The sequence below is a fragment of the Rhinoraja longicauda genome, chromosome 10 (assembly GCF_053455715.1).
Source record: "Rhinoraja longicauda isolate Sanriku21f chromosome 10, sRhiLon1.1, whole genome shotgun sequence".
Taxonomy (NCBI): Eukaryota; Metazoa; Chordata; class Chondrichthyes; order Rajiformes; family Arhynchobatidae; genus Rhinoraja; species Rhinoraja longicauda.
Window position 1 is genome coordinate 20,278,465 of NC_135962.1, and position 27,351 is coordinate 20,305,815.

Sequence of the window (27,351 nt, forward strand, 5' to 3'; positions counted from 1 at the left end):
GATGCAACACCTGTCCCTTTACCTCCCCCCTCAACTCCATCAAAGGACCCAAACATTCTTTCCAGGTGAGACAGAGGTTCACCTGCACCTCCTCCAACCTCATCTATTGCATCCGCTGCTCTAGATGTCAACTCATCTATATCGGCGAAACCAAGCGCAGGCTCGGCGATCGCTTCGCTGAACACCTGCGCTCGGTCCGCATTAACGCCACTGATCTCCCGGTGGCCCAGCACTTCAACTCCCCCTCCCATTCCCAGTCTGACCTCTCTGTCATGGGCCTCCTCCAGTGCCATAGTGAGGCCCGCCGGAAATTGGAGGAGCAGCACCTCATATTTCGCCTGGGCAGTTTGCGGCCCGGTGGTATGAACGTTGACTTCTCCAACTTCAGATAGCTCCTCTGTCCCTCCCTTCCCCTCCTCCTTCCCAGATCTCCCTCTATCTTCCTGTCTCCACCTATATCCTTCCTTTGTCCCACCCCCGACATCAGTCTGAAGAAGGGTCTCGACCCGAAACGTCACCCATTCCTTCTCTCCCGAGATGCTGCCTGACCTGCTGAGTTACTCCAGCATTTTGTGAATAAATCGTATTGTTCTACTCTCCTTATGTCCATAGTACTGAATATTTCTTTTGGAACCAAATAGTGGTCAGCACCGCCATGGCAGACCAAAGGGCCTGTTCCTTTATTGTAGGTCTTTATGGCTCTTTGACAATCATCTATTATTTTCATCATGTAGGTAAATACAGCATCTTACAGCTTCCATTATCCCTCATCTCAAGATTTGTGTAGCTAGACCTTCCTTGCCTCAGCACATACACATTGCAAAGTTAAGGAACTAACAAAACCTAAGGAACATTTTTTTTAGAATTAGATTAGTATAAATGATTTTCCTTTTGAATATATTGATTGGAGATATTTGCACTTCAACAACTGTTAGTTCTAGTTCTGGCCTACACTCTAAATTCATTTCCAGTTATTTCATTTCCAGTTATAGTGCAGTATGCCCATCATTTTTTTGTCTCTTTTTAGGAAAAAAATAATGTCCTTGTAGGAATTGGATATCTGTTGTAAGGTTCTTGACATATTCTGTAGACAATGCTGAAGGACACATGCTGTGCTTTATATTTTATGAATTTAAAAAATATATATTTTTTCTGTCTTAGAGACAAAAACGAACATACTCAATTGCCTTGAACAAACAAGTTCTCGATCTCAGGATTCAGAAGGACACACGATTCGTTCCCAGATGAAGCAGTTGCTGAAGAATTTGGATCGACAGATCCAAGCTTCGACGGAGAATCAAATTAGACCAGACTACGTGCGAAGCATGTTTGACTATATCAATACCCTTTCAGCAGTGCTTGTTCGAAGTATGAACCGAGATACTGGTAAGGCCTATGAGTATATTAATCCTATCTTTTAAGTATTTAAAATTGTATTGATTTCTTTCTAATTTTTAAAGTGAGACCTTTATATAAAATCATGTCAAATGTATAAAGCTGACAAACAGGTGGAGGAGAGGAAAGAGAAAAATAATATGTGTAGCAAAAATTGTGTTAATCTTGAGTAATTTGAGCTATTGTGTAGTTTAATTGTGATTTTGTTTTTAAATCTCAGATCAACTTGCAGATATAAAAGTAGGAAATCCTTTCATAGTTTTGCAGCAGACTCCATCGCTACTTTTTGCACATTTGCTTTTTGAGAAGCCAACTTCACCTGACCGGTATGTAAAGCTGTAATGATTTTTCTAATTTCCATCATAATGATCTTGTTAATTGTTTTAGTCACTTAGTTTGTTTTAGTTTGGAGTGTGGAAACAGGCCCTTCAAAAAGCCCACTGCGCCGACCAGCGATCCCTGCACATTAACACTATCCTACATACACCCACACAGAAAACCCACACAGGTCAAGGGGAGAACATACTAACTCCATTACAGACAAGCACTCGTAGTCAGGATCAAACCCAGGTCTATGGCATTGTAAGGCAGCAACTCTACCGCTGTGTCACTGTGCTGCCCTCTTTTGATTTGCACACAGTGTACAAACTGATTCTGATTAACAGATAATCTGCAAATAATTACTTGTGGCATTTATGATGCACATTTTGTTCTTCAAACTCCTTGACATGAATGTTCTTAACGCAGTCTGAGTTATTCATCTGACTTTGAAAAAAATTGTGAAATTAAATCTTTCAATCAGGCAGGGTATGTAAAGTTGATTCATTTTACCTTTCCAGAACATTTACCACAAAGTGCTGAAGTAATTTAGCGGGTCAGGCGGCCTTTCTTCACATAAAATTAATCAACTTGAAATGGAAATGTGGCAGTGATGTCACAAAACATAAATTCGGAACAAAAGACAAATGTAGTTGTGCTAAATTTATAATATGAACTTCAGGTTTTGCAAATGGAGGATAAAGCTGTAAAATGATTTAAACATATTTTTGGATTCTTTGTGGATAGTTGAGCAAACTGAAACGTACTGAAACGTCCATATTCTGGAAATAATCTTTTGACTGAGTTGATTTGCTGTTGTGAAGCTCTTTAGTGCTGTGCTATAAGATGTGTCCAGCTTTTACGAAGTGAGAGATTTTGTTTCAATGCCATTTATACTCCTGAAACATTTTCTTTCGTTGCTCAAAGTTTTCAGTGGCAGAATATGATGATAAAGTATATTGAAGAGAAACAAATACATCTAAATACAGTTAATAATGTTTTCTGGAATTTTCTTATATCCCTGTTGAAGCCCCTTTAACCACTCTGTCAGGAAAATCCATCTGTAAGCCATGAATTTTTGCTTTTTATTTTGTGCCACACATATCTTCCTGATCACACTATGACAGTGGACACCATGGCATGGGACTGGCAACACGACTTGGAACTTGGTCTGTAAGCATGCATAAACATATACATAATGAATGAATGAATGAATAAGTTTATTGGCCAAGTATGCATATACAAGGAATGTGCCTTGGTGCTCCGCTCACAAATGACAACACAAACATACAGTTAACAATTAAGAATAAAGCATAAACACATCAAAACAATAAGGATGCTACAGCTTTGTCGGCTTGGGTGTCTGTGTCCTTGGTTCCTGGTGTAGGATGAGCAGTTTATCATTATCTTCCCTCTTGTGGATAGTTTGTTGAAGGTAAGGGGGAAGGGGAATCCCAAGGGGTAAAATTCAAAGATGTGTTGGGACAATGGTACGTATTTTTTCACACTAATCCTCACTGCGATCATAGTCCAGATTATGGAAATTGTTAGCATGGCACTGGAGAGTTGCCAGCAGGATTTCTGGAAGGTAGTAATTCGAGTCCATACAGTGCAGTACTTTCAATTAATCTAATTAAGATATATAATTATGGTCAACAGTGCCATGTAAGTGTTTTTCATTTGCTACATTTTGTGTTTAACCAATTCCAGCAATCTGGAATATTTATTGTCGCTTGTTGTGCTACTACAAGTAAGAACAAGAAAGAATTGATTAGGATCACATCATTATGAAGCAAAGATAGGATGGAGGCAAAACTGAGGATAGTGTTCCATAATTCTTCCCAGTTAATGAAGTGCAAGGTTATGGTGAGGTCACACAAGTTATGTTACTGCACACCTGTCCCTATTGCTGGCCCCCACCTCTGACTACAGCCTTGTACTTTGCCGCTACACAAGAGCCCCTCTTCCCCTCCTGAAAAATTGTGTATTCTCACAGAGCTGATAGTTTTCAGAATTATAATGCAAGTCCAAAAAATGTTTAACTTCATTACATCTTAAAACATTATTTACGAAGGGGAAATCATGCTTGACTAATCTTCTGGAATTTTTTGAGGATGTAACTAGGAAAATGGACAGGGGAGAACCGGTGGATGTAGTGTACCTTGACTTTCAGAAAGCCTTCGACAAGGTCCCACATAGGAGATTAGTGGGCAAAATTGGAGCACATGGTATTGGGGGGAGGGTACTGACATGGATAGAAAATTGGTTGGCAGACAGAAAGCAAAGAGTGGGGATAAATAGGTCCCTTTCAGAATGGTAGGCAGTGACTAGTGGGGTACCACAAGGCTCGGTGCTGGGACCGCAGCTATTTACAATATACATTAATGACTTGGATGAAGGGATTAAAAGTAACATTAGCAAATTTGCAGATGACACAAAGCTGGGTGGCAGTGTGATCTTTGAGGAAGATGCTATGAGGTTGCAGGGTGACTTGGACAGGTTGTGTGAGTGGACGGATGCATGGCAGATGCAGTTTAATGTGATAAGTGTGAGGTTATCCACTTTGGTGGTAAGAATAGGAAGGCAGATTATTATCTGAATGGTGTCAAATTAGGAAAAGGGGATGTACAATGAGATCTGGGTGTCCTAGTGCATCAGTCACTGAAAGGAAGCATGCAGGTACAGCAGGCAGTGAAGAAAGGCAATGGAATCTTGGCCTTCATAACAAGAGGAGTGAGACCACACCTGGAGTACTGTGTGCAGTTTTGGTCTCCAAATCTGAGGAAGGATATTCTTGCTATTGAGGTTAATTCCCGGAATGGCGGGACTGTCGTTTGTTGAAAGACTGGAGCGACTAGGCTTGTATACACTGGAATTTAGGATGAGAGGGGATCTTATTGAAACATATAAGATTATTAAGGGATTGGACACGTTAGAGGCGAACATTGTTCCCAATGTTGGGGGAGTCCAGAACCAGGGGCCACAGTTTAAGAATAAGGGTTAGGCCATTTAGAACGGAGATGAGGTAAAACTTTTTCAATCAGAGAGTTGTAAATCTGTGGAATTCTCTGCATTCCCTGAATGCTTTCAAGAGAGAGCTAGATAGAGCTCTTAAGGATAGCGGAGTCAGGGGAGAAGGCAGGAACGGGGTACTGATTGAATGGTGGTGCTGGCTCGAAGGGCCAAATGGCCTACTCCTGCACCTATTGTCTATTATTGAAATCCATAAAGAACTTGTATGCTGAATTCCAGTACCATTTCAAAAGTATTGTTTGCCAACAATACTTCAAAGGTATTGTTGACAAACCATTTTACAATATGAATATTTCTCAAACTATTGATATATTAGATTCCAATGGCATGGGTTCACCTAGCTTGATTATAGATATCTCAATTCTCTCATTAGGCTGTTCATGTTACTGCACAAGGAGGAACTGAACTTAAACGTACAAGAGATCATTGTCAACTGTTGCTGTGAGCGTCTTCCACTGTGGAACACCAGGAAACTCGGACACTGTCCATCTTTTCTCAGTGAAATAAGTAAACTGATTGAAGGATACACCAAAGATTGTCTTCCTGATTTAGGAATCGCCCTCCCAAGCTCATTGGACTTGGCAGAAGAAAAACCTGAAAGTGAATTATCAGAATCTTCCTTGGGAACATATTGTCTCATTCCTTCTGCTCTGAATTTTCTCAAGTCACGTTCACAGTTACTAGCAGTCCTTGTCTGTTTAACGGCTACCCGAGGGCACAGGGGACTTAAACACAGTCTGTCGTGGAAGGAACGTTTAAGTGGCCGCACGGAGGCACCCCTGGACATGGAACAGATCTGCAAGGAGTGCGAGGAGTTAATGAAAGGATTTCCAGTCCTTGAGCATTTTCTTTCTACAATGGCTGAGCCTTTCCTGAAAACCCAAGAAGAAACCACCAGTCTTGTGGACTCTCTGTGTGGCAATCCATGTATTACCCTTTTGCTGTCAGGCCTTCATTCTGAGATAGCTGTGAGCACCATAACGGAAGTGTTCAGACAGCTCCTGTCTGATAGACGCTGGCTTGGCTCACTGAAGATTCTTGAATTGTATGGTGATGAGACGGAAGAGTTTGAGAAGCTAAAAGATGTCCTGCTTAGTTGTGCTGTCATAGAAGGTAAGATTACCAAACTCTTGTGATCAAGTATTAGAAACATAGAAAAATAGGTGCAGGAGTAGGTCATTAGGCCCTTCGAGCCAGCCGGTGCTGATCATATTGAATGGCGGTCCATTCAATATGATCATGGCTGATCATCTAAAATCAGTACCCCGATCCTGCTTTTCCCCATATCCCTTTCTTCCTTTAGCCTTAAGAGCTAGATGTAACTCTCTTGAAAACATCCAATGAATTGGCCTCCACTGCCTTCTGTGGCAGAGAATTCCACAGATTCACAACTCTGGGTGGAGTTGTTTTCCCTCATCTCAGTCCTAAATGGCCTACCCCTTTTCTTAAACTGTGACCCCCTGGTTCTGGACTCCCCCAACTTAGGGAACATTTTTCCTGCATCTAGTCTGTCCAATCTTGTAAGAATTTTATTACTGAAGTCTTCAAGCTTTTAAGCCTAATTAAAATTTTAAACTCTTACTTAGAAGTGGAGAATAGTTTATAAGAGCACGGTCCAAAATATGGTGATTAATGGGGTTTGCAATGACATGGTTGAACAAGACTTTCCTATTATATTGGTAGATTGATGCCATTCTTAAAATTAAGAAAAAAACCTTGCCTATTGTTTTGTTTAGTTTAGAGATTCAGCGTGGAAACAGGCCCTTCGGCCCATCAAGTCCACGCTGACCAACGACCTTCACACACTAACACTATCCTACGCACACTAGGGACAATTTACAATTTTACCAAGCCAATTAGCTTACAAAACTATGTCTTTGGGGTGTAGGAGGAAACCAGAGTGCCCGGAGAATATCCCCGCTGGTCACGGGGAGAAGTACAAACTCCATACAGACAGCATCCATAATCACGATCGAACCCAGGTCTCTGGTGCTGTAAGGCAGCAACTCTACTGCTGCGCTACTGATCTGCCCGATTTGGATCTATTTAATCTTCTATTTATTTGGTAATCAAGTGGTTCTCTTTTGTATTTTGCCTTAATTATTACCACAGCGGTTAGCATTATTAACTTAATTTCTGTAACTTTGGCAGAGAAAGAAGGTTGGGAATATCTGATCCGTACCAGAAATGCTACTCTACGAGCGAAACTTGTTCTTCACTGCATAGAAAAGTGGCCACTTGATGCATGCCTTGAGATTCTGTTTTATTGTCTGAGTGATCCTAATATGAACAAAAGAGAATTAAAGTCTGATCTGCTTGCAAAGAAAAAGGAACTTCAAGTTTATCAGAAGGTATGTGGCATCCAGTTATGGTTAAATTGATATTTTAATAAGAAAAGCTTGTGATTATACAAGATAACCAGAAATTGTTGGTTAGATGATGTGAGATCACAGAACTTGTCTCAGCCCCACCGAATGAATGTTGCAATCAGGTTCTGCCTTAATTAGCAGCAGAATCATTCTTAAAAGATAATTTGCTATACATTAATGTTTTAAGCAGGAGCTACTTATTATTGGAACTGTGAGTGTAGCAAATTATTTTTTAAATCATTTATCGCCACTTGATGTTTTTGAAGTATTGCTATGTTCTGTAATTTTTCAATCTTATGTGATGTTTTGTGATACTTGTATGCTTGCAGATGTCCCACAACATTATTCACATTGAAATGAAATTATTAGAGGATGAGATGTTTATAGCATGTAAGATAAAACATCAGTAACATTAATTTGTACTTTCAATAATAGTGAACTAACATTTTTTTAAGAAGTCCAACAAATGCAGTAAATCCAGGATCTCCACAATGCACATTTGAAAAGGTGAGCAAACCTCAAATGGGTGAAGAGTGGATAAACATTCAGAATTGAGTAATGACAAACATTAGCCTACTCAGCAGCATCTGTGGAAAAAGAGTTTTAAGTTGCAAATCAAAGATCCTTCATCAGAAATGTGGAAACAGTTAGGTTATATGTAGCAAAGGGGGTGTGGGAGGGATAGATCAGACGAAGAGAATGTCTCTGATAGGCCAAGACAACCACAGATGCTGCATTGTCTGCTCTTTTATCAGGGAGAACGTACAAACTCTGTACAGACAGCACCCATTGTCAGGATCGAACCCGGGTCTTTGGTGCTGTAAGGCAGCAACTCTACTGTTGCACCACTGCGCCACCCTAATTCTGTGATTCACCTGAACCTCTTCCAATCTAATGTATGTACTTGGTGCTCACAATGTATGTAGTCTCCTTTACTGGAGAAACAATTTGCGGTGATTTTGCTGTACACTTGCATGCAGGGGTGATACTGAGATTCCATTGACACTGAGGCAAACCTCTGGGCCTGATCCAAGAAATGAGAAGCTGGAGAAAAAAATGACTAAAATGTATGCATCACATTAACCACGATGATCATGCCTTATGAATTTGATTTCGTTATTTTTGAAGAAGTAACCATAAAGATTGATGAGGGCAGGGCGATAGATGTTGTCTGTATGGACTTCAGTAAGATTTTTGATAAGGTTTTGTATGATAAGCTGCTCTGAAAGGTTAGACTTGGGATTCAGGGAGATCTAGCTAGTTGGATGATAATTGATTTGATAGTAGAAAGCAGAAGGTTGTTTTTTTAAAATATAGGCCCGTAACTAATCGTGTGCTTCAGGGCTCAGTGCTGGGTCCATTGTTGTTTGTCAGCCGTATAAATCATTTGGATGAAAATGTATACAGCATGGTTAGTAAATTTGCAAATGATGCTAAATCAGGTGGTATCGTAAACAGTGAAAATTATCACTAATTACAGTGGGATTGTGACACCTGGGTAAGTAGGCTGAGAAATGACAAATGGAGTGTAATTCAGGTAAGTGCAAGGTGTTGAATTTTGGAAAATCAAACTAGGTTAGAACTTCATGTTGAACAGTGAGGAGTGGTGAAGGCGGCTTTTGGCACACTAGACTTCATTAGTCGTGGAATTAAGTATAGAAGATGGGATGCTATTTTGAGTTGCGCAAGAAGTTAGTACAGCTGTACTTGAAGTATTGTGTTCAGTTTTGATCACCCAGCTATAGGAAAAAAAACTGCAGTTGCTGGTTTAAATCGAAGGTGGACACAAAATACTGGAGTAACTCAGCGGGTCAGGCAGCATCTCGGGAGAGAAGGAATGGGTGATGTTTCGGGTCGAGACACTTCTTCAGTCTGGAGAAGGGTCTCGACCCGAAACATCACCCATTCCTTCTCTCCCGAGATGCTGCCTGACCCACTGAGTTACTCCATCATTTTGCGTCTTACCCAGCCAGCTATAGGAACGTTGCCATTAGGTTGGAAAGAGTGCAGAAAATATTTGAGGATATTGCCAAGACTTGAGGGATTGAGTTATAGGGAGAGGTTGGGCAGGGTAGGACTTTATTCCTTGGAGCATAGAAGATTGAGGAATGAATTTGTAGAGGTGCATAAATTCATGAAGGACATCAGGTGAGTGCACACAGTACTTTTCGAAGGGTAGGGAAATCAAAAGAGGGAATCTTGATGCTAAAATCAATGTTTCTGTGGTTAGATCCTTAATCTTAGGTCTCCAATTCCTTGGCATGGTTGGCAAGAACTACGGACTGAATCCAGTGAGAACCCACATGTTGTGATGGACATCATTTTGAAGTCCAGGGTAAGAAAATATTATTTTTTGGTTCTTACGATTTCTTTTTGACCATCATTGCTGCTAACGCATTTTTTACTGTTCTGTTTTTAAAAAAGGCGCAAAATGCTGGAGTAACTCAGTGGGTCAGGCAGCATCTCTGGAGAACAAGGATAGATGACGTTTTGGATCGGGACATTTCTTACGATTGATTGTGGTTGTGCAGGAGCAAGCTGGAAGAGGTGGGGTTGGGACAAAGTCTGGCAAATGATAGGTGGAGAGAGGGGGGTTGATTGGCAGATGGTTGGACAAAGGCCAGAGATGGAAAGATAAAAAGTGTATGATACTGATGGAAGAGCCTGAGTTGTGAAACCAGAGGAAGGAATGGAGGTGGAAGGGGACAGGGAAAGGAAAAAGGGAGAAATTGGTGTATATCCATTTAAAGAGATCCCAGGGATTCTCCTGCACTCCACAACTGGCTTTTTGACCATATTTACTTCAAATGAACAAGGATTAGCTCTCTATCTCTTTACCTCTTTTACCTATTTTACATTGCTTCTTAAAACCTAACTCTCTGGCCCAATATTTCTTGATATGTCTTGGTGTCAATTTTTGTTCAATCATACTCCTGTGGAGGGCTTTGTGATGGTTTACTATTTCAAAGGCACTATGTAAATAAATGTTGTTGCTTTTATTGATTTTTCCCTCCAGCAGTTTGTTGTTTGCTCAAGACCCCGGCATCTGCACTTTCAGGTGTCTCCATTTTACTGCTCTTATTAAATGCTGTTCACTGAGAGGTTGATAAATTGTTATTTCCAGGAGTTTGAGCTTTGCGAGGCTTGGGTTCAGTTGCACCCTGTTCCAACGCACTTCATAGTGAAACTCCGGCAAGAATATCTCCTCCACCTTCTTGAGCAAGGAGATGGAGAGCGAGCATTCCAGGCAAGTGCTACATTAAAAATAAAATGACCTTGTGCTGTTACAAGAGAGATAATGATGAATTTGCACTACCAAAGTAAAATACGGTGAATGTTGGAAACCCCCAATATCTGAAAATGTTAGATTTGATATGGAGTCCAGAATGGGTAATAAACCTATAGGGAGAATTAAGTCCTGTTCTTGAGCTGTAACATGACATTCCCCTTTTAATCCCAGCTTTACCTGCTGAGTTGTGTGGTTCTTCACAGATGAACAGCCCGACAATGCCTCATCTCAAGCCTCTGTTGAATAATAGTTACTTGAGAAGTGTGTTGGGAGATGACGTTTGCTTATATAATTTTTCAAAATAATTTGTTGACTCTCATGAGGATGCTGGATGAAAATTATTAAAAAATATACTTTTTGGAAACTGCTCTGCTCTGTACAAGAAAAATTGCAATTTTTATAAAGCTCAAGTTATAAATTCAAAACAGCTTGTTAATAAGTCGTGCGGATACATTGATATTGATATATTTTGTTATTGTATTGAAAAGATAATAAATTATATGTCATAGTACTCTTGAATTGTGTTAGAATTGAAGATAGAAGCAATTGAAATACAAAATGGATGAATGCAGTTTAGTTACTAAGACCCTGTAATCAGCATGCAGGCTTGGTATTTTTAATGCGTGTTGAATATCAACTTAGTTCTTTCTGTTCCGTTAGCTTCTGCAGGGGATTTGTGATCCTGACATGTGCCAAGTTATATGTGAACAAGCTCTGGATCAGCACCCAGGACTAGCTGCTTGCCATTTTCTTTCCAATTACCTCACCACTCACTTTCATAAGAGTCTCTCTGCTGCACGACGTCATGAAATTCAAGCAATGCGCATTGGATCCAAGGTAAAGATTAGCAGGACCAGTTTCTCAAATTGATCAGAACTGCCCTTTATTATCTTCATAAACTATCACTCAGTATTGGAATTTCCAGTTCTGTTGCATTGATCCTTTAATCCTTCAGGAAAAAAGCCAAAACAAAATAGTAATAATTCTAGGTAGAAAGGAACTGCAGATGCTGGTTTATACCGAGGATAGACACAAAGTGCTAGTGGAACTCAAAAGGTCAGGCAGCATCTCTGGAGGAAAAGGATCGATGACACTATCCATCCTTTTTCTCAAGAGATGCTGCCTGGCCCGCTGAGTTACTCCAACACTTTGTATCTATCTTTAGTAATAATTCTACATCATCGTAGTTAACAATTGGAAAGATCCATTTAGTTTGGTTATGGATCTACAGAGGGAAATGATCTCTTTGCTATGTACTGTAAATATGTTTAAAACTCAGTTAAAAATGAATGTTAGAATTTGCATAGTGATAGTCTTGCTGATCTGTATGCCAAAAAGTATTTCAAAGTATGCCAAAAAGTATAAAAAGTATTTACCTTGGTATACGTGATAATAAAGAAGCTATTGTGTAGAAAACAAATTCTAACAGTGGAAATGTTAGAATAACGTATGATTTCATATACTAAGGCGGCGGCTTCATTAATAGCGCAAGTATATTAACTTTTCAAGTTACTATCGTAACATATTCTATATTCCAAAATAATATTGTGTATTTGAATGTTTTGACACTGATAAACAACCGTACTTACTCAAGCTTTGCTTTGAATTAATCATTGAAATTTTAAAATCGTTGTGGAATTATTTTATTGTTTTGCTCATCAGTTTTGATGCCTTCGGGAGCAATTGTTTTCTGTGCTTGTCTTGTGCATTTTCCTTTTCGTAGCTTTTACTAACATTACCGGAGTCTGCACATGATGCCTATTCACACCTGTCCTCAAATCCATTGTTGATGTTGGAGCAACTACTCATGAATATGAAAGTGGATTGGGCTTCAGTAGCTACCCAGACACTTCATCAATTGCTTGTGGGGCAAGAAGCAGGTTTTGCCATCGAAGACATTGATTGCCTTCTTTCCAAATATGCGGCCAAGGCTCTTGAAGTTCCGTATGCAGTACGAGAGAAAACACGATCAGGTAACAACATTTGTTCTGTTTTCATTTCTTTGTGAAGCAGGATTTACTTTTGTACTTATAGGATGGCTGCACTGCAAATTGCAGATTTTATTATGATACTGTTTGGCTGGAAAGATTGACAAATTCTCTTTCGATGTTGCAGGAACACGCAATGCGTGGATAGCACGCAACAAGAGCTTTTCACTGACAAACTAAACCGATTTTTGACATAATTTCCTTTTTGTGTCCCATTTCATTTTCACACATGTCCAATCCTGGGATGTAAATTTCCACTTGCTAAGCACTCCTGATGTTTTCCAACTATGTTGAAAATAAAAAATCTGCAGTTTGCTAGTATTACATCTGTTTTAATGTCTTATTCTGTGGCTTTTCGGGTATGCTTTACTTTAAAGCCAACTGGTGAACTATTTTCATCTTGATCGGTGTTTTTTAAATTAATTTCTAAGTATTTTCTTGTTGTTTTTCAGTTTTATTTCAATTTTTAAAAATTCAAAACTTGCCATTATTTCTCCACATAGGGTTCAAATCTTTTTTTTAATGTCATAGGTTGAATTAGTGAAGATGCCTAGATAAATTAATTTATGAGGATTTCCTGCTACATTGATTTTGCAGAGCATTAACATCTTATGCCAGTTTAATTTGAAGAGGGTGGCGCAGTGGTAGAGTTTCTGCCTTAGCGCCAGAGACCTGGGTTCGATCCTGACTACGGGTGCTGTCTGTATGGAGTTTGCACGTTCTCTCTGTGACTGCATCGGTTTTCTCCAGGTGTTCCAGTTTCCTCTCACATTCCAAAGACTTGTGGGTTAATCAGCTTCTGTAAAATGTCCCCAGTGTGTAGGATAGACAGTGTGTATGGGTCATCATTGGTCGGCGCAGACTCTGTGGGCCGAAAGACCTGTTTCTGTGCCATCTCTAAACTAAGAAGATTAATGCTGTTAAGAGTCTTGCCATTAACTTTATACTTTCCTCTTGATTCGATCTCCCAAAGTGCAACACCTCACACTTGCTGGGATTAAGCTCCATCTGCCATTTATCCGACCTTTTCTGTAACTGATATATATCCTGCCGTATACTTTGACAGCTTTCCTCGTAGACTACAACAACGGTAATCTTGGTGTCACTTGCAAACATACTCGCCAGCTCATCTACATTTATGTCCATCTACATTTAGAATAGAATAGACTTACTCTTCTATTAGTAAGTCAGTTCTAAATCCGTACAATCAAATCACTGTGAACCCTGTGCATCTTAATCTTCTGGATCAGCCAACTATGGGGGAGTTTATCACAGGCCTTTTTTACCAATTTTCTGGACTCGGGTGAAAAGTGATTAGACTTAATTATTATTGTCCTGCTATTAAGATAGCCTGCCCAGTATTTATGTTCAAGAGTATATCACTACTCCTGGACTAATGACGTGTTTGCATTTAGGATTCCCATGAAAACTGAAGAGAAACTGCTTTAACTGAGCTCTTGAATTTTGTACTTTACACATGACATTAAACCAGTTGTGATGTTTTATTTCTTCTGACTAGATTCTGTAATTAATCTGCAAGATTTGCTCACTCAGAGTGCAGGACCAGAGAGTCTTGCAGTATTGCCAAATATCGAACAAGTGACAAGCTTACCTTCAGGTGAGAATAATATCAAAAAATCATAACGTATATCCAACAGCAGAGAGTTATTTGGTCCCTGATGCATCTGTAGCAATAATTAGTTAGAGCAATTCTAAATTCAATTCATAATCCTGCTGGGTCCCCAACCATATGCCTATCAAAATCCCACTCACTTGTATCTACCTATCGCTCACCAGGCTTTGTCCTGCCAGTCCTCTCTCCAGCTTTCTCACCTCCTCCCACCACCACAATATCTGGAGAAGGGTCTCAACCCAGATCACCTATCCACGTTCTCCAGAGATGCTCCTGACCCGCTGAGATACTCCAACTCTTTGTGTCTTTTTTTTGTAAATTAGCACCTGCAGTTCCTCGTGTCTCCACTTTCTCATCTAGATTTCAACACCAATCCTGTGAGTGAAATAATCGTGATCCAGTGTCTGCCATTCTCGCCTTGTTTCACTGATCTGTTATAAATACTTATACAGAATTAATAAATGTTCATAGCCAAGAATTTTCAATGTTAGTTAATAGATAGTTTAACAAAGAATTTACTCTTAATTAGAACAATCATTGGATATCAATTATCTTAATTTTCTGTTTTATTGTAAATCTTCATATTTCTTGTTCCAGTTAATCCCCCTCTTCATGGACCATCCAACCCTCACGAAGAATCCATTCAAAGATCTAAATCGACCAGTGAATTTGTTCCTCCAGAAACCCCACCTGCAAAGAAAGACTGGGTACCTGACAGCAAGGCAATGTTTTGCTTGGTCTGTTGCAAGGAAAGGTTTACCATGGTAAGGAAACATAGGTAAAGTTCACAACATTTTCCAGCCTTTTTATTTAAATTGTCTTGGAAAGGTTCTCTCAAATGTCAGAGTTGAATTTGAATTAGAATTTTTACTATGATTTGTGTTGACTTCCAGCACAGATTTATCAAGCAAAGGAAATGCAATCTTCCATAAGGGAAAATGTTTTCATACTCATGGAAATATATTAACCATATAAACGCTTATCTTGTTGACCCACGGGTTCAGGCTATTGAACATGAACTCTACAGCAAATGATTTGCAAAAACATTTTTTCTGGATGAATCTGTGAATCAATCACCTTTGTTTTCATGTTGGGAAAACAACAAATCTCAGCATGTGTTTGCAGAAGCAGCATTACATAGAATATGGAACAGTACAGTACAACACAGGAACAGGCCCTTCAGCCCACAATGTTTGTGTCAGACATGATGCCCAGCTGAACTGATCTCAAGTGCCTGCACATGATCCATATTTCTCTAATCCAGGCACATCCAAAAGCCTCTCAAATGTCACTGTGGTATCTGCCTCCACCACCGCCCCAGCAATACTTTCCGGCCCCCGTCACTCTCTGTGTAAAAAAAACCCAGTACGTCTCCATTAAATCTTTCCCCTCTGGCCTTGTAGCTATGTCCTCTAGCATTTCTACCCTGGGGAAAAAGGTTCTGGCTGTCCAACCTATGTTTGGCTCTCATAATTTTATATACTTTTATCAAGTCTCCCCTCAACTTCCGGTTGCAGAGAAAACAATCCAAAACTAAGCAATTTCTCACTGCCGCTGAAACCCTCTGTAGAACGTTATGTACAACTGCATTATTGACTTGTAATCAAGTTTTGATGTGGTTTCCAACTTTGTACAATGATTGCATTTTGATGGAGGCTTCGTTTTATTTTAATCTCGGTTCCTCTTTTAACTGGGCATCCTGGATCCAGAACCTGATGTCCAAATACTTGAAATAACAGCTATATTGCAAATGCACACTGAATATCCAAAAGGAAAAAGGGATTGCTTAGACCAGTTGTTTGAATTATACTCATTTGTACATCACACGTTTTTTGCCTGCAAATGACGTCATCTTTTGTAGAGTGATCCTAGAAGCGAGTTCGATATTCCGACTGAGCATGCGCAGGTCATAGATCGCGAGGGCATAGGATTGTTGCTAGCTCATCTGCTCCATGTAACCAAACCATCGTTTCATCCGTTGTTTCCAGTTTTTCTCCGTATAGGTAAGAAAACACTGTTTTTAAAACTGTTAATTTGGTGTATATATGGTTAATTAGTAAACACTACGATGATTTTATAAGTTTTTTTGCTTTATGTGACGAGTTCTCCTCAACTTTCCCTGACCCTTTAACTTGTCCCGGATCCGTGGAACCGCAGCAGCGGTTGCGGGGACTGGAGGCAAAAGCTGCCGACGAAGGTTCACCGGAGAGCAGATCACCACCGACCCAGAGCCGGGACAAGGTGAGAGATCGCAGCGCCCCCTCGCAAACAACAAACTCAAGGAAACTTCCCTCCTCGCCGCTGCACACCCCGGGGCTTCTGAACAACAACTACAACACTTGTGTTTGTTCTTATTTTGCTGCGTTAGAGGGAGACGGGGCCGGGGAAGAGAGTGGAGGAACGGCACAGATCTCGCTGGCGCTGGGAGAGAGAGAGAGAGAGAGAGAGAGAGAGAGGGGAGAGATAGAGAGGGGAGAGATGGAGAGAGGGGGGAGGAAGAGAAAGAGGGGAGAGGGAGAGGAAGAGGGGAGAGGGAGAGGGAGCGGGAGAGAGTCGGGGTAGAGGGAGCAGCGGGTGAGAGCGGGGGCGAGGGGGAGGGTGTCAGAAGGTCCGGTGAAGGAGCGCCGCCACTTGCGGGGGCTGCTCCCTCCCTCCCTCTCTCTCTCCCTCTCTCTCTCTCTCTCTCTCTCCCTCTCTCTCTCTCTCTCCCTCTCTCTCTCTCTCCCAGCGGCAGCGAGATCTGCGCCATTCCTCCACTCTCTTCCCCGGCCCCGTCTCCCTCTAACACAGTGAAATATGAACAAACTCAAGTGTTGTAGTTGTTGTTCAGAAGCCCCGGGGTGAGCGGCGGCTCTGGCAGCAGCAATGAGGGAAGTTTCCTTGAGTTTGTTGTTTGCGAGGGGGCGCTGCGATCTCTCGCCTTGTCCCGGCTCTGGGTCGGTGGCGATCCGCTCTCCGTTATACTTTCGCCGGCAGCTGATGCCTCCAGTCCCCGCAGCCGCCGCCGCATTTCCACGGCTCCGGGACAAGTTAAAGAGTCGGGGAGAGTTGAGGGGAACTCACCGCATAAAACAAAAAAACCTACAAAATCATTGTAGCGTTTACTAATTAACCATATATATACCAGATTAACAGTTTTGAAAATAGTATTTTCTTACCTATACGGAGAAAAACTGGAAAAAACGGATGAAACTAAGGTTTGTTCACATGGAGCAGATGAGCTAGTGACAAATTTATGCCCTCGCGACCTATGACCTGCGCATGACCAGTCGGAATACCGAACTCGCTAATTTCAAAGGACTTTTCCACCGATACAGATTGAACAACAATTTAGCAAACCTGGCTGAAGAAACCTCTAAAAATATGAGTGGTTTTCTCTGACTGATCTCAGATCAGGCACAGGAAACCACCCATGTTTTCAGAGCTTATTAATTCTGTGGTGCAAACTTGCACAAAATCTTTTAAAACAAAGGATCAGCAGGGTTATCTATTAGATAAAAACCGTTCAAAGCCTTTCAGAGGATGTTCTCAGTTAAAAGGGAAATCATTAACTGGGGGGTGCAAGTTTTCAGCTAGTTCTGTTAATGATGAAGCTGTTAGACTTCACTACCTTTGTTTTGACGCTATGTCAGTGCTGAAGGCTGCACCAGCATTTATTGCTTATCACTGTTTGGCATTGAAAATGTCATGGGGAGTTGCCTTCATGTGTGGAAGATACCCCCATGCTCTTGTTAGGCGAAGATTTCCAGGCTGCATGAATAAGAGTTATCTCGAATAATAGTTGGTGATTTAAATTGCCCCAATATAGATAGGATTACCGCAGTGCCAAGGGCTTAGCTGGGATGGAAGTTTCCTCAGGCAATATCAGAGTGCCCTACAAGGGAGAGAGAAAAGCTTGCCATGGAGAATTGTGCAGGGCAAGTGACTGAAGGATGAGGGGATGAGCCTTGTGGGACCAGCAAGCACAATCCTATTAGCTTTAAAATAGTTATTGAATTATGAGATGCTGCTGGATCTCCTGGTTGCTAACCATTTTAACTCTCCTTCCTATTCCCATATGGTCCTTTCTATTGTGGGCCACCTCCATTGCTAGAGTGATACAGAGTTGAGAAACAGCATCTCGTATTCCACTTGAGTAGCTTACAGCCCAGTGGTATGAACAATGAATGCTTCCATTTTAGGTAACTAACCAACAAACATAACTCCCACCCATTTTGCACCCTCTCTTCCCTGTGCCCGCCTAGATTCGCACCCATTTCTCCCACAGTCCCCCTTCCCCATAATCCATAACTTTCCATTCCCTGCATATCCATGTGTCTATCCAAAAGCTGTTAAAATGTTACTATTGTTTCTCCTTCCACGACCACCCAGGCATCACATTCCATACACCCACCATTCTGTGCTTCAAAACAAAAACTTGCCCTGCACATCTCCTGCAAACTTTGCTCCTGTCACCTTTGACATCTCATCTTTGACTTTTCCTCCTTGTGCTGTTTTTGTTTCACTGCTTCCCAGCTTGACTTGAAAATATATTGATGCCATTCACCATTGCTGGATCTAAATCCTTTAACACTGCACACAGCTGTATTTTCTTCAAAGTGTAGGAAGCTGACTTGTCACAATCTACTCGAGGCATTTAGGGATGAGCAATAAATGCTGGCCTTGCTAGTGAAGCCAAGGTAGTGGAAAGTGAATATGTAAAATGGTACACTGGCTGGTGCACAAATGTTCTTGTCAAATCAATTGTTAATTGATGCTCGCATAAAGAATGAATGGTAGAGTCTTTAATATAGAAGTTGCTGAAGGCTTACAGAAGGTTTGAGGGCAGACAGCATATATGGAAAGAGAAACTGAGTTAATGGTTCTGATCCGAGAATCTACGTCAGATGCTGCCTGAGACATTGAGTGTTTTCGGCATTTTCTGTCTTTATTTCAGATTTCCAGCATTTGCAGAGATTTTGACATAAGAATTTAGCAGTGGTTTAAACAGAAAAGAATTTGTGCTCCAAACTGAAGCAAAATTTGAATGTGACTTTCAAAGATCTGCTGATTCATAAGGTAGCATATATAATATTCTAACTTAAAGCTGTCTTTCTTGACTAGTTCAATCGTCGACATCATTGCAGGCGCTGTGGTCGTGTTGTTTGCCAGTCTTGTTCAGCAAAGAAAATGGTGGTTAAGGACTGCAGAGAGAACCCAGCACGGGTTTGCGACCAGTGTTACAATTATTATCATACAAAGTAAGCCTTAACTCGCTTGATTTCATCAAGCGGCAGCAGTGCCTATTGTGATAAGTAGATAACCAAATTTATTCTGGAAACATTGCAACGTTTGCATGTGTACTATATGCATTTTATTAGAATCTGATGAAAATCAGTTCTGCTCAAATATGTCACTAAACTGGCTATAATGAATTCATATTTACAATGTCATTTGACTACATTTAAAAATACAAAATGAAATTTTATTTTCCAATGCCTTACTATGTTAATCATTTATCAAGCAGTTTAACGCTGTCCAGTGCAACACTGAATATACGTGTAATGATACAGCATCTATATTGTTTGGAAAAGCCAACTTTGCTTGTGGTATTTAAGTTTTTGAAGCTGACTTTTCCAAGAAGGTGATATTAATTGCAATCTGCTGCTCTCTTTTATGGTGTTTTTAAAAAAAATCCTTCTTGTGCTTCATAACAAGTATTTTTAGTTCTTGCCTGTCACAAGATTAGTTTGGACAGAGGGGAATAAAAAAATAGTGTGATTACCAGGTGGACAGAGGGGAATAAAAAGTTATGGATATCCTCAGAAATTGAGAATCTTGTGGCCTTACATCAGAATTCCACTGTACCTTAGTTGGTACACGTGTCAAAATAAACTGACCTTGAAACCTTGAGAACCATATGGAAGCCCAAAGTAAATAGTGGAAGGAGTACATTACTACGCACATTATTCAACCGCCTGTCCCTTCTCTGACTGAGTCTGCGGGTCAAACAACGGCCTTCGCAGTCTCCTTGGAGCCCCCAGGACTAGAGTGGAAGCAAAGCATGCTTGTCCAGAGGGATTGCCTGGTATCATTGACTTTATATTGTTGAATACAATGGTGTGTAGCAATGAACATCTTAAACTATAGCTCACCTGTAATTACCTATGTATCATCCCAACTTTCAAAGGATATTTGGACAGACTATGAACAGGGTTTAGAGGAATATAGGTCGAATGCAGGCAAATGGGACTAGCCCAGAATTTCAACTTGATCGGCATAGGTAAGTTTTCCATGCTCAATAGTTTTATGACCAAATGTTCCCACTCAGACTATGTTTTCCTAGATCTTATCCTCTAGGATATTGAGGAAACAATTCTGGGTGTGAGATGGGGTTGGAAGGCTTTTAGAAGGTTTTCCATGGAAAGGGAATAGTCAAATTTTAATAGTATGGCAGAGAGTGATGCTAGATCTTAACCTTTTTGCGATAGAAATAGTATCAGATAATTACAAACAATTATCAGAATTCAGTGACAGAATGGGCATACGATCTGTAACAGATGGAACAAGGTGCATAAAGAGCAGGAAGGTAACTGTTTTGGCAACTATCAGTCATTATCTACATCCTGGACATCACATCAAGCTGATCGTAATTTTTGAAAGTTAAGTTTGTTATAATATGACTTGAAAGTAAATGTGTCCTATGAAACGAACTAAAGCTTGTATAAAAATTGCATTTATTTATTGCATGTTAACAATGCATAACGGTTTCTTGAAGAGTCGATTATTTAATAAAGTTTAAATTCCAATTTAAAAAAAATTCATACTGTGTATTAATCTATATATTTTTCTGTATCTGATCTCATCTTCTTTAGAGAAAAAGAACAACTGGATGAAGGAGAAGGTGAGCAAGCCAAGAATATTTTTGACAATATTCTGGGGTTTTGTCCTAGCTTAATGATGCAAGTGTACAACTCCATTGTTGTGTATTAGATGCCACAGGTTGCGATGATACTGGCTCGGAACTTGCTGTAGCTTTACAGATGCCAAGAGTTGCCGAAATACATTGGAGTCTGACTCTGAACGAGGATGAAAATGAAATTGAGCGCAGTGAGTTTTTCTATGAACAGGTGAGAAATAGAAACCGATTGCCCTCCTGTATTTGTTCCTTTTATTATGTTTGTTGCAAAACTATTAATTTGAATTTCTGTTTGATGCTTATCGGTTACAGTCACAACCATGACAAGCTGTGGATTGCTTCAAAAGAAATGAAATGCCAAAAACATTATAGACTACTTAGGCAGTTCAGTGCCAATGACATATACCTTTTGCAATACAATCCATTTATTCTGGTAGATAGTCTGACATGACAATATACTTGTGCAGTGTACACTGTGCAAAATGAATGCTATTATTTTCCCATGGTGGTCAGATAACTTGTAGTCAGATCCTTTCTTGAACCCACCTCTACAAATTCTAAATAATAGCTTAAAATTGTTCGGCATTAATGCAAACAAGACTCCCAAAGATATGAATTTGTTTCTCATCCTACCATGTTGTCCCGAAGTCATCTCTTGAGATTTCTTGGGTGTCATATTTCACAATGTGGCTACAAAAAGAATATGGCTACAAAAAAAACCCAAGCTCATTTCACGATGTGGCTACATAGAAAAAGGTCAGTGGCATGCATCTTACAGCTGTAATAAAGCAAACAGCAATTTCTACTGAATTGCACCCAACTGAACAACTTTAATATTTCATAAGAACTAGAACTTGTCAACTATTGGTCCCATGAACCTTATATTTTTCTCCATTGATAATTGCTTTAAGTTTCTTCCTCCTTCTATCCCCATTCTCTTTCTGCTTCTCTTACCACAGATACTACCTGACCCACTGAGTAAATCCAGCATTTTCTGTGGGGGGGTTTCAGATAACCAGTACCTGCTTGGTTAGTCTGAAAGACTATTATAGCATTCAATCGGCACTGCATCGAAATGCCAGCCTAGGTTACATGCCGAATTCTTGGAATCTGGTTTATAATCACAATCTTTTGAGTCAGAATTAAAACATTACCACTGTAATATAATGCACTGTTGGGAACACTGTATAATGCAATGTATTAATGCACTATATAATGTATGAATAATGCACTGTTTAATGCAATGTTGAAGCAGCACAGTGGCTCAGCGGTAGAGTTGCTGCCTGGTTTTCCCCAGGCCTTCCGGCTTCTTCACAAACTCCAAAGACGTACAGGTTTGTGGGTTAATTGGCTTCTGTAAAAATTGTAAATTGTCCCTCGTGTGTAGGATAGTGCTAGTGTATGGGGATCACTGGTCGCTGTGTGTTTGGTGAGCCAAAGAGCCTGTATCTCTAAACTAAACGAAACACAACATTGTAATAGTACTTAAAATGTATGGTAGAATTTAATGGAATGCTTTTGAATATTTTTGCTGAGGAAAGAAGTAATTAAAGTCTCAATGGATTTCCATATATTGTAAACAAAAACATCCAAAAGTTTCATGAAATAAAGCCGATGGATTAAGCAATTTTAAGTTCTTCAGTAATTCATGTGAATAGTTCCAGCTACAATTGATAGACTTTGCTGATCAACTGGGATAGAAGTTGGCACAGCACAAGTCTCCAGGAGACAGTTGTTGATTATTGTAATTGTTCCTGGTTGTGACTCTTCTTGAAAAGTCCTTGTTTGTAGCTCAAGTTTCCTCTTGTATTGTGGTTAAGGCAATTTTTTTACAGTGAAGAGAGGCACAGGTGATGGGAAATGGAAGAGAAGCTGAGTCTGAATTCACCACCTTGCAGCTTGTCTTGTTATTGTTGACAAAGACATGGGAACACATTGAGTGTTGAAGGCTAGAAGGAAATGTGCAGAAATGAAGGCAATAAATGAAATTGTAAAATTACTGATATGTTTTACAGGCTCCCAGTGCTTCTCTGTGTATTGCCATACTTAATTTGCACAGCAATACTATGGTATGCGGCCATCTACTGATAGACCATTGCAGCAAACTCTCACGAGCATTGACAAACCCAGAAGTGGATGCATGCCTCTTAATGGACATCATGAAGCAACTCCTATTTAGTGCTAAAATGATGTTTGTGAAAGCAGGAAGGAGCCAGGACTTGGCTCTTTGTGACAGGTGAGGAACCCCACATGGTAACTGTAACTGATTGGCTCTTAATGTGGAAGAGCTGCTGCAAAAAAACAATGATGCACTTTATCTCTAACATCTGTGATTTATGCTTTCATACAGCAACTTGCCATTTTATTTCCTCAATTAACTTTATTTATAGAAATTATACACAAAGTGCAAAAATAGTGCATGGCTTCTTTACATTCATAATGTTATTGAGTCTGTACAGCTATAATGTTCGGACTGAAGAAGGGTCTCGACCCAAAACATCACCCATTCCTTCTCTCCAGAGATGTTGCCTGCCCCTCTGAGTTACTCCAGCATTTTGTGTCTACCTATAATGTTCAGACATTCTGTGCACAGAGCACCATCGCCATTGCCATGCCTCCTTGGATTAGCCTACTGGTTCTCAAGTGGCGGTAGACCCATACCTTTTGATTCCCTTCATAACCAAAAATCCCAGCAACTGCATTCCCATAGATTTTGAGTAGAAAATTTAAATTATTTACTTCCTCTCATCTCGATCTTGAATATCAAGCTCCTTGCTTTAAAATTGTTATCCTTGGTTCTAGACAGGCCAGATAGGGAAATATCAGCTTGATATTTACCCATTGAAGTCCCATAAAAAAAAATGGCACTTTTCACATCTCATTCCGATAAACTGAAGAGAATTATCTGCTCATCACTTGTATGATAAATCTGTCATCCAGGCAATTGATCTGGTGAATCCTTGCTCCACTCCCTCTCTTGCAAGCGTATCCTTCCATAGGTAGAGTAACCACTAGACATTATGTGAGACAGGTAAGGTAGATAAAATGTTTGTCCCAGGGTAGAAATGTCAAATACTAGAGGGCATAGGTTTAAGGCGAGAGAGGGCAAGCTTAAAGGAGATTTGTGAGGCTTTGTTTTAACACTGGGTGTGGTAGGTACCTGGAATGTGCTGCCAGGGAAAGTGGTAGAATTAAATACAATAGTAACATTTAGGAGACATTTAGACAGACACAGGAACAAACAAAGACAGGAAAAAGTGGGATACACACCATGTGCGGGCAGATAGGATTTCAGTGCTGACATGTGTGGATTGGACCTGTTCCTGTATTAAACTGTTCTATGTTTCTGTGTATTTATCTCTATCCTTGTGCTCAAATATTCTATTGGTAAAGGTCAATGCATCATTTGCCTTCGTATTTGTCTGCTGAATCTACATTCAAACTTTCAGTAACGATGTGCCAAAACATTATGACCACTGACAGGTAAAGTGAATAACATTGATTATCTTGTTACAATGGCACCTGTCATGGGGTGGGATATATTAGGCAGCAAGTGAACAGTCAGTTCTTGAAGTTGGTGTGTCGGATGCAGGAGAAATGGGCAGGAGTAAAGACCTGAGCGACTTGACAAGGGTCAAATTGTTATGGCCAGACAACTGGGTCAGAGCATCTCTGAAACGGCAAGGCTTGTCGGGTGCTCCCTGTCAGCAGTGGTGAGTACCTACCGACAGTGGTCCGAGGAGGGCAAACCACAAACCGGTGGCAGGGTGTTGGGCGCCCAAGGCTCATCGATGCGCGAGGGCAACAAAGGCTATCCCGTCTGGTCCGAACCAACAGAAGGTCTACTGTGGCACAAGTCACAGCAAAATTTTAATGGTGGACATGGGAGGAATGTGTCACAATACAGAGTGCATCGCACCCTGCTGCATATAGGGCTGCGTAGCCACAGACCGGTCACAGTGCCCATGATGAACCTGGTCCACCCTCAAAAGCGCCTACATCGGGCACGCGAGCGTCGGAACTGGACCTTGGAGCAGTGGAAGAAGGTTTTCTTTTAGATTACATGGATGGCCGTGTACGTGTGCGCCGTTTACCTGGGGAAGTGATGGCACCAGGATGTACTGTGGGAAGACGACAAGCCGGTGGAGGGTGTGTGATGCTCTGGGCAATGTTCTGCTGGGAAACTGGGATTGGCCATTCATGTGGGCGTCAATGCCTCGGCGGGTCATCTACCTAAACATCGTTGCAGACCAGGTACACCCCTTCAAGGCAATGGTATTACCTGATGGCAGTGGCCTCTTTCAATAGGATAATGTGCCTTGCCACACTGCACACATTGTTTGGGAATGGTTTGAGGAACATGATGAAGTGTTCACGGTGTTGCCCTGGCCTCCAAATTCTCCACATCCCAATCCGATTGAGCATCTGTGGGATGTGCTGGATCGACAAGTCCGATTCAAGGCAGCTCCACCTCGCAACTTACAGAACTTGAAAGATCTGCTGCTAATGTTTTGGTGCCAGATACCACAGGACACCTTCAGGGGTCTTGTAGAGTCCATGCCTCGGCGGGTCGGTGCTGTTTTGGTGGCACACGGAGGACCAACAGCATATTAGGCAGGTGGGCATAATGTTTTGGCTCATCGTTGCATATGGATTTCCAAGTCCCCCTGAATAACAGCATCTTCTAGTCTCCCACCTTTGAAAAGATACTCTTCCCCTCTTTTTTTTTTCAACCAAAGTTGATGACCTCATTAATCTCATTCTATCCCATGTGCTGGATTCTTGTCCATTCACGTAGCCAGTTTATGAAGGCTTTCTGCTTCAACGGAAAACCTCTTCAAATTGCAGCCAGCTTAGTCTTCCATGTGCAACATGATGATCTTGAAATACTTTTATGACTGTCACTGTATCCGCATGATAGTGGAAAATACTTGTGGCATTCTTTTACCTCGAGAGATATTGAAATTAAACAAGACCTTCATTACGCATCGTATTTCTCTTGCAAATATTTTTGTTCAAGCTTGATTTCATGGTTTCTGTCACATTATGCAGTTATATCAGCAAGGTGGATGTGGTGAAGATTCTGGTTGCTGCTAACTACCAAGATGTGCCATCCCTCGAACAAATCCTTCAACCAGCAGCCATCACAAGATTGAGAAATAAGCTTTTGGAAACTGAATACTACGCACTGGCTGTTGAGGTAAATGAGATTTATTTTTTCAAAAATATATTTTCTATCGTCAGGGATGCATTTAGTATCTGACATAGGTGTAGTGCTGTGGTCACATTGAAGTACTGGGGAATTGTCAGGATGACAGGACATGTCACCAAAGTAAGCATGCAGGTACGGCAGGCAGTGAAGAAAGCTAATGGCATGTTGGCCTTCATGACAAGAGGAGTTGAGTATAGAAGCAGAGGTCCTTCTGCAGTCGCACAGGGCCCTAGTGAGACCGCACCTAGAGTACTATGTGCAGTTTTGGTCTTCAAATTTGAGGAAGGACATTCTTGCTATTGAGGGAGTGCAGCGTAGGGTCACTAGGTTAATTCCCGGAATGACGGGACTGTCGTATGTTGAAAGACTGAAGAGACTGGGCTTGTATACACTGGAATTTAGAAGGATGAGAGACGATCTTATTGAAACATATAAGATTATTAAGGGATTGGACACGCTATAGGCAGGAAGCATGTTCCCAATGTTGGGGGAGTCCAGAACCAGGGGCCACAATTTAAGAATAAGCTGTAGGCCATTTAGAACGAAGATGAGGAAAAACGTTTTCACCCAGAGAGTTGTAAATCTGTGGAATTCTCTGCCTCAGAAGGCTGTGGAGGCCAATTCTCTGGATGCTTCCAAGAGAGTTAGATAGAGCTCTTAATGATAACGGAGTTGGGGGGTATGGGGTGAGGGCAGGAACGGGGTACTGATTGTGGATGATCAGCCATGATCACATTGAATGGCAGTGCTGGGTCGACGGGCCGAATGGCCTACTCCTGCACTATTGTCTATTGACTCTTGCAAAAGTATTTTAAAGCTTCACTTCTTGTCAATGACTTAAAGATTGTAGTCACCATTATTATGTAAGGAATTATCAAAACCAATACGCATGCAGTGCGAATTTGCAAATAATTTGGCTGGCATTCGTTGTGATTTGGTTGGCCAGATATTAAGGCTGTTTTAAGGCTTGAGTCAGCAACGTTCTAATTTGAAGTCGAACAAGTTGCCTAATAACTCATCGTGTTAGTGGTGCACTAGACATTTGCTGTAGGGAAAGTGTAATTTCGGGTTCTGAGTGAAATATATTAACCCGCAGCTTGTCAATGCAGACCAAAAAATCAGTATGAGAATGGTCTGGTGGTATAGCAGATAATGCTGCTTCATCATAATCGAGGGAACCAAATTTAATTCTGACCTTCGGTTGTATGGAGTTTGA

At 40.8% G+C, this 27,351-nt stretch overlaps 1 protein-coding gene across 3 annotated transcripts in view; it reads left to right on the forward strand.

The window, feature by feature from the left end:
• zfyve26 (zinc finger, FYVE domain containing 26) overlaps positions 1-27,351 on the forward strand; it is an 80,338-nt gene that overhangs the window by 36,587 nt on the left and 16,400 nt on the right. For all 3 annotated transcript variants that reach the window (XM_078406341.1, XM_078406342.1, XM_078406343.1), the window contains exons 19-33: positions 1,162-1,386; positions 1,616-1,721; positions 5,120-5,859; positions 6,898-7,097; positions 9,346-9,450; positions 10,240-10,362; positions 11,065-11,241; positions 12,128-12,377; positions 13,912-14,010; positions 14,623-14,789; positions 19,129-19,265; positions 20,880-20,908; positions 20,998-21,134; positions 22,939-23,159; positions 25,976-26,123. In XM_078406341.1, coding sequence (XP_078262467.1) covers positions 1,162-1,386; positions 1,616-1,721; positions 5,120-5,859; positions 6,898-7,097; positions 9,346-9,450; positions 10,240-10,362; positions 11,065-11,241; positions 12,128-12,377; positions 13,912-14,010; positions 14,623-14,789; positions 19,129-19,265; positions 20,880-20,908; positions 20,998-21,134; positions 22,939-23,159; positions 25,976-26,123 — 2,864 coding nt within the window. The remainder of the gene's footprint in view (positions 1-1,161; positions 1,387-1,615; positions 1,722-5,119; positions 5,860-6,897; positions 7,098-9,345; positions 9,451-10,239; positions 10,363-11,064; positions 11,242-12,127; positions 12,378-13,911; positions 14,011-14,622; positions 14,790-19,128; positions 19,266-20,879; positions 20,909-20,997; positions 21,135-22,938; positions 23,160-25,975; positions 26,124-27,351) is intronic.